At 32.9% G+C, this 7,948-nt stretch overlaps 1 protein-coding gene across 2 annotated transcripts in view; it reads right to left on the bottom strand.

Annotated features, from left to right (window-relative positions):
• Window positions 1–1,577: 1,577 nt before the first annotated feature.
• The window catches only part of LOC123700010 (rho GTPase-activating protein 27-like), a 33,886-nt gene continuing 27,515 nt past the window's right edge, over window positions 1,578–7,948 (bottom strand). The window contains exons 9-13 of one of the 2 annotated variants that reach the window (XM_045647094.1): window positions 6,586–6,723; window positions 5,265–5,440; window positions 4,632–4,770; window positions 3,768–3,873; window positions 1,578–3,098 (exon numbers count right to left, since the gene is read on the bottom strand). In XM_045647094.1, the coding sequence (XP_045503050.1) occupies window positions 2,897–3,098; window positions 3,768–3,873; window positions 4,632–4,770; window positions 5,265–5,440; window positions 6,586–6,723 (761 nt within the window). In that variant the 3' untranslated portion in view covers window positions 1,578–2,896. The remainder of the gene's footprint in view (window positions 3,099–3,767; window positions 3,874–4,631; window positions 4,771–5,264; window positions 5,441–6,585; window positions 6,724–7,948) is intronic. The other variant, XM_045647095.1, reaches the window with a different exon arrangement.

Here is a 7,948-nt window from a genome sequence, read left to right as displayed (position 1 = left end):
AGTTCAAAAAGTCTGTACTTAGTACATATACAATTTTCATTCTTGACAATTCGTACAAAGTTTATCTAATCTTCTGCATTATGCTTAAAAATTTTATTTTCACAATACTCGTTTTATGTTTGTTAATTTACCTCAATCTTACAAAAGTTTTTCACTGGCTATCGATGAAAAATCTATACTAATACTATAAAGCTGAAGAGTTTGTTTGTTTGAACGCGATAATCTCGGGAACTACAGGTCCGATTTGAAAAATTCTTAAGGTGTTTGATAGCTCATTAATCGAGGAAGGCTATATAATACCATCAACAAGAGCGGAGGAATGCGGGTAAAACTGCGGAACATAGCAAGTTAGTTATAATCAGCAAAATCACAAAGATTAATTATTGAAGAGAATGATCTTATCATTAAATTATAACATGTTCCCGTCGAGGTGTGATGCAATGTCAAGGTAATTAGAAATATATTTGTGTCTGTTTACCATGCGATTATTTAATTTAATTAAGTGGCAAGGTTGTCGCGTCCAATTTTTCACCCTGGCAATATTGTTTACATTACCTAATTGCTAATGGAGGCAAGTGTATTTATAACAGTACTCTATCTAATGATGATAGATTTACTGGTACACTTAGTAATAATGTAGTTAGCTTTTGTGATGTAGAAATGGTTTATTGTCATTTATGGGTCCTAGTTTACGCAATTTATAAGATCAGGCAACTGTTGGAAATTCCTATTCCTTATGACACCAAAACATTTAAAAACTATGAAGTTGAAGGACACTTGAGAACTGCTGAACCGATATCTATCATTTTTCTTTGATGGATATGTCTCCATTTTTATTAGGATAGTACCTATTTGAAATCCTATATTTATATAAGTAGCCGTGCGGAGCCAAGGCAGTTAATTGAACATTTCACAAAACGCCATCTAGTTGAAAACTGAGTAAAGCAATACTATTGTTGTAAAATAAATATCCTTTTTTTAAACTGCATAAACAATTTTAATATTTAAGATATTTACTTAATGGGAATCGAACCCAATTTATTCAGTATGTATAATCATTCATAAAGAGGCTGCATTTATGATAATTCCAATATCTATCTTACGATATGACATCCATTCTAATGACGTAAAAGCTAGTTTGTCTGTAACCTTTCAACGCCTAAACTACTGAGCCGATTTGAATTAAAATATAAGAACTATAACTGCAAGATCGAGGGTTTTTTTTTTTTTTGTAAGGTGTTTCTCAATGTTAGCCAGAAGGGCTTCTACATTTTAACGCGGACGCGGGGGTGAACTGAAGGTTCACCCTGGTTGCGACATGCACAAGGGCGTCCCCCCTTGACGGGGATCTCGAACCTCGGCTTGGGCTGTCGCTTGAGTGGAGGAGGCCAGAAGGGCCCTAATCGGACGGGAAGATCGAGGGTGTAAAATAAGTTTTGCACTACTTTTTCACAATTCAACCCCTGGAGGTTTGAAAAAGGGGATTTACGTTAAAATTAAAAAAATAGTACAGCAAATGAAGTAATTAATAAAGTAGGTAATTAATTTTCCAGGATTGATGAAATAAAATAACCGAATACCGTATAATTGTATTTTATTTATTTAACTTCGTCTATTTCAAGCGATATTTCATTAAAATACTTAACATAAACTACACAACAAATTATATTGATAGATACACTATCGGCCGAAAATACAAAACTTTGGTTTCTAGCTTGATATTGGGTGTTGCATACAATATATACATGATTTATACAGCGTATCAAATAACATGTACTTACAAAATATTTTAAACACATTAAAAAACCTAAAGATTACAATACATTATAAGTTATAACAACGTTATTGCATTTTTTACACTAAGAATACATTTATAATTTGACACAACACAGAATTTATGTAAAAACAGCAGCAAAATATATTGCTTAAATTTCATCTGTATAAATAAACGCTAAAACAGTATACAGATACAACCAGAACCAGTAGGGAAACTTCATACAACACGTTTGAAATGGCTCACGCACACAAACAAGCGTGTTTACGAGAATCATAAGGGTATTCTTATATCTGTCAATTGTGACAATACCCTTAAGATTCTCGTAAACATGCTTGCCTGTCTACGTGAGCCATTTCGAACGTGTCTGAAGTATGAAGTTTCCCTACTATACTGTATACTGTGTTAATAGGGAAAAATGAAAGTATTCAACACGCTGTACAAAGCAGTTCACTCATTGCTAGTTATGTACGATTGAAGTCGATCAGACATAAAATAAGGACTAGACCTAGATATTGAAACGGACTCGATTCACTAACGTTATCACATAACTGGTCAACTATATTTACAAATAACAAGCTTAAGGCACAAAATAGCTGGCTTCAAGCCTACTCTATAAGGATATATACAATGTTGGCCCCAAAATAACGTCGGTAAATAAATATCGCACGTAGAATTCAACGCTTTAATATTACTTCTAGAGCCTCAGACAGTCTTCGATAAATTGCATAAATCACAACGCATATAAATTTTGGAATTTTTTATTTTATATTTTCGACAGCTACTTTGGCATTTAAAGGAATTTCAATGATGTCATGATATTAAATCGAACCTTCGAATAGAGATCACGCATACAGATAAATTTTACACTAACATGACTATGATAAAATCATCGATATACGTAGACATATAATTTTTTATTTATAATTATTAAATATTCATCTTTCAAATGTTTTAAAATAAGTTAATTTTGACGTCACAGATAAAAACAACACCATCCACAGTAACGCCGCCTAACAAAACAACTTTATTAGACGATACACCCACAAAGCCTTCTCCACTAGAACTTGCTGGAACCCGTTATCAAAGTCAATCACTTTTACAATATTTCGTCTTCACAAATCACGCTTTTTTCTTTCCCTTGGTATCTTCGGCGAATATATCTTTATATTCGTTGAGTAGTATATCGACGACGTTGTTCTGTTGTATGCAGTCGATGGCTATTCGATGGGCTTGTTCTTCTGGTGCCCAGAGTAATGTAGGACCGAATACTATGGCGAGGTTTGCTGTGTGCATTCTGTTGCGCTCGCTGTATTGGGTCACTCTGAAAGATATTGAAAGATTAGTTATTATAATAAAATTGTGTGTTAATATAATAATATTATGTAGTTTTATTGATAAGCTTGAATGTATCAAATCTCTATAAATGTAAATCCATATTATAATTTAATTCATAATATTATAAATTCGATAGAAATTATGTACATTTATAAATCATATTCATTATGTATATATTTATAAGTAGTTATTTGGTTTAAATCTATTATAATTAAATTTTTATTATCTACTGCACCACCTATTGTTTTCCCCCTTTTTTTAATTCAAAATCCTACCCATAGGTTGCCTGGTAGAAATCGCTCAGTAGCGATAAGGCCGCCTTTTTGGCTTAACATTTTAATATTGTCTTTTTATTTTTGTTTTATTGTCTGTTTTTTTTTATTTGGTGCTAAATAAAGTGCATTTATTATTACATCTAACTGTCTGTTTTTCACGCCTAAACTGCACTGAATTGAATAAACAAAGATTTTTTTAGGTTTGAAACCTTAAAGTTTGTCTTTTTGTATGACAATTGCTATATTTATTTCCTATATTCCTTATATTGATTACATTTGATAGACACTTTAGACGATATAATTTCTCTAATAAATTAGGAGAATATAGTGAAATACTTCCTAATCAATAATTATAAAAAATAACTGAAAAATAAACTCACTTTAATAAATGTTCGAGGAGGAATTTTAACGTATCTCTATTGCATTGAGGTAGAGACTGCACGATGTCTCGGAACTCTTTGACCCTGGCCTCCCTCGGTTTGATTGCTGAAAAATTAATTATCATAATTTAATAAATAAAGCCTTCATCTATATAATTATATAAATGAAACCCGTTTCGCGTTGTCACGGCATCACGTGTGAACTGTGAACGGGTGTACCGATTTCGATAATTCTTTTTTTATTATATTCCTTGAAGTACGAGGATGGTTCTTATGTAGAGAAAACGTAAATAAATAATAAAGTTTATATATAAACTTCAGTGCCATTTAATTGACTATTTTTAAAAGAAATGTTTTAATTATGCTTTGTGTTGATATTAAAAGAGAATGGATACTATAAGTAGCCAGTTTGTTAAGGACACATGCACGATAAGTTTCATTTCGTATTTCTTCATAACTTCATTTAATTTTAAAATCAAAGGGATTTAGTAGAAATATATCTATACTACGTAACCAATTCGATTGATACCAAAACATTAATAAACAATTCATGTCTTTTTTCTTTCCTTTATAAGATTCTTACTAATCAGTGGTTTATGAACGCAAATAAAGTATTTAAAAAATAAAAATCTACACTAATATTATAAAGCTGAATAGTTTGTTTGTTTGAACGCGCTAATCTCAGGAACTACTGCTCCGATTTCAAAAAATTTTCGGAGTTAGATAGCCCATTTATCGAGGAAGAGCTATATATCATCATGCTACGACCAACAGGAGCGGAGCAATGCGGGTGAATCCGCGGGGAACAGCTAGTAATATATAAAATTACATATATATTATTTTAATAGGTTTTAGAATACTCACAACAAGCAGCCAGAACTCTATCGAACATAGTACAGGGTATGAGAGGCTCCTTCAGTTCGCGGAAGAACAGTTTCAGAGATCCCGTTAGCACGTGGATATCTGTGTTGTTTTCTATAACTGATAGATTGTTTTGGTCGATCTGGAATTATTAATAAATGTTAGTTTAAAATAGAGAAAATTTAAAAAAAAAAGTTGCGTGTACTAGTGTACACACGTAAGAAGTGAAACTTCTTTATGACCTTATTTTTCAAAAAATAATTTACTATACTAAGACTTTACAACTTAAAAATATATTCATTATTGGAAAAAAAGAGCGTGAAATGAAAATTCAACTCAATGACGTAACGGTATTGACATGACGCAACCTTGAAATTTTACTATCAACGTGCCTAAAGAAGTTTCACTTCAAATAATCAAAAATTTCCTCAATCCCTTGTGGGAGGGCCCGTGTGGGAATCCCAGCAGTGGGAATGATGATGGCGGTGATGATAATGATTATGACGATGATGGTGGTGGTGATGATGGTGATTATGATGGTAGTGATGATAATGATGGTGATGGTGAAGATGCTGATGATGAGTGTGATGATGATGATGATGAATGTGATGATGATGATGATGATGATTAACTCACCTCAAGCCTAATCTTCTGCACTTGGCTCAGATTCCCACTCGCTCGATACAAGCCGTCCGTGCACATGTTCTCTTCACTGCTCTCTATCTCCTTAACACACGCTCGAACGAAATCTGGTACACGTGGACTCGTTGATGGACACACTTCTTCTAACTTGCGGCCGAATACTGGTTCATCTGTAATATTTAAATGTTTATATTTAAAAAAATATATAATATGTGTTGATAATTGAATTTTTTTACAATATACATACATATTATATTTAGTCAACAATTTTTTTGTACAATGTCAATGTATTCTGGCGGAACAACGTTTGTAAAGTCTGTTAGTCACTACAAAATATATTTATACATTGATGAACTATTGTTTTTATATACAAAAAAGTTAAGTTTATTTGGTTGTCCACTTTGTAGTGGTATCATCTAGGTAACTAGGACAAAAGCTAACTAGGTATCTCAACATATAGATGTTATTTTCACTTTTCTGTTTTTTAAGTCGGTTGTTTTTAACGTAGTTATTTTTATTTAATACTTTTTAGTGTATTTTTCAATACGAATCGAACGAGCTCAAACTCGATAAAGTTGAGTCAATATATGAGCGAGTTCCTGAGAATAAATTAAAAAGTGATATATGTTGAACGATTAGCAATGTTAATAATTCTGTATCTAACTGAACAAATTATCGAATAAATAACTTAGGAAGTAACTAATAAATTATCACTTATTGAAGAACATTTAAACATTAGTGCCAATCTGTTGTTTAATTCACAAGGTAAAACAAATTGAAGTCAATGTAAAGTCTACGTGGGTTCTCTGTGGGTCTACGTTATCTGTGATAATTTGAATATAACAGTTCTATACAAAACTTAACTACTAAAACTTAAAAATATATGTATAATACAGAAATGATTCCATACTTTTTCTACAATCTAATAATCTACAGGTGTTCTAAGTGCTTGGTTTAGTATACCTACTTATTTAAAATTTCTTACCACTAAAAAACTCACCAGATAAGAACCCAAAAGAAGTCATCTTAGGCTCAATATTACAACCATCCACCGTTAGAGGGAGAGGATTATTCTAGGTTTGTATTAAATGAAACACCATCTACGTTACTTAAAATCTATTATTTCACACCTCAAATCACTACACTTACCTTATCATAATTTCATCCAATTTACACTAAAATTTTGATTAATTTACCAAAAAAAAGCAATAACTACATTACGTGCAAAGCCAGATCGCCATACAATCTTAAAACTACATGTGCATAAAAACTGAATGGCAAAACTCCACACCGACTTATATATTGCAAATCGAACCTTTGTAGATGCCTTTCTTCACAAGTACCTCCATAGCCGGCCGTTTTGCGAAGAATTTCCGTAATCTACTGCGCACGTGCGACTTCTGAATGGACACTTCAGTGGAATCACTGAGATCTTCATTGCTACTGCCGCCCGCTGAAATAATCGATATTCGGAATAATTTAAATATTATTTGCACAGAAATAGGGTTAGAAGCAAGAAATTTTGAGGACCAAGCCGAATAAATTTGAGAAGGAAGCGTGTGCTGTTTAAGAAATAACCATACACCCCCATAGATATAGTCATATTGAAAAGAAAAGATTGAAGGTTTAATTACAAATCGATTGATTTATTAATTATTTAACGATCAACGTCATTAAGTAACATATAATAAGGCCAGTTGCAGAGCTTCACCGACAATCAGTGCGTACGTCAGTCGCGCTTGTCATATGTATGGATATACGCGTGCGTATGGTCGGTCTAGCTATGAACGGTTTTATGAATTTCCATACATATGACAAGCGCGACTGACGTACGCACTGATGGTCGGTGAAGCTCTGCAACCGGCCTAAAACGTATGCTGTATACGACTTAAAGTAACATGTAATTGATCACGACACTGGTTAGATTCATTGAACATACACAATTCAGGGTAAATCTTCGAATTTACCTTGCCATTATCCTCGTCACCTTTTTCATCCAATCAATGACGAAAACGCCTCTGAAGTACAAACAATTTTGATCAAACTTCACTACCATACATATACAATATATAAACGTAATCAACTAGGAATAAAGCTGATAACAGTATCGTCGATATCAAAAGATAAGCAGGAAATTGTATTGTATGTAATTGAAGTTACCGATTACGGACAAATTACGATAAATATTCCGCTTTTAAATATTTAGAAAACAACGCTAGAACACGTCTTAAGGTCTTAAATAGTCATTCTTAACTAAAATCTCTTTGGTGGATGGTTAATCATCGAATAGATTAGTGTAATAAATTTAGTATAAGCCTAAACAAGCACTCAGATCACAAGGTAATGCGTACGGTGGAGATCGTATGTGAAATGCTGAGATCCAAAAAGACTTTTCAATTTAGAATGATGCGCCTTTTCTTTGGGGCTGTGTTTCGGACTGGTTGGGCTTTTCAAGTAACCGCTCTCTTTCTCAGCAAAGTGTTTTGATATATTCGGAATACTTTTAGAAGCGAGTTTTGAAATATCTGGAGTACTCTGCGATTTCTTGGGAAGACTCTTGTTTGATACATTCTTAGAATGGCTATTAGCATCCTTGTTCTTATCGGGACTCTTGGGACTTTTAGGGCTTTTCGGTTTCTTCTCCATCTTCACTTTCAATTCAGTCTTTCCGACTTCAA

The sequence above is a fragment of the Colias croceus genome, chromosome 19 (genome assembly GCF_905220415.1).
Source record: "Colias croceus chromosome 19, ilColCroc2.1".
Lineage (NCBI taxonomy): Eukaryota > Metazoa > Arthropoda > Insecta > Lepidoptera > Pieridae > Colias > Colias croceus.
This window is presented reverse-complemented; position numbering and strand designations above follow the sequence as displayed.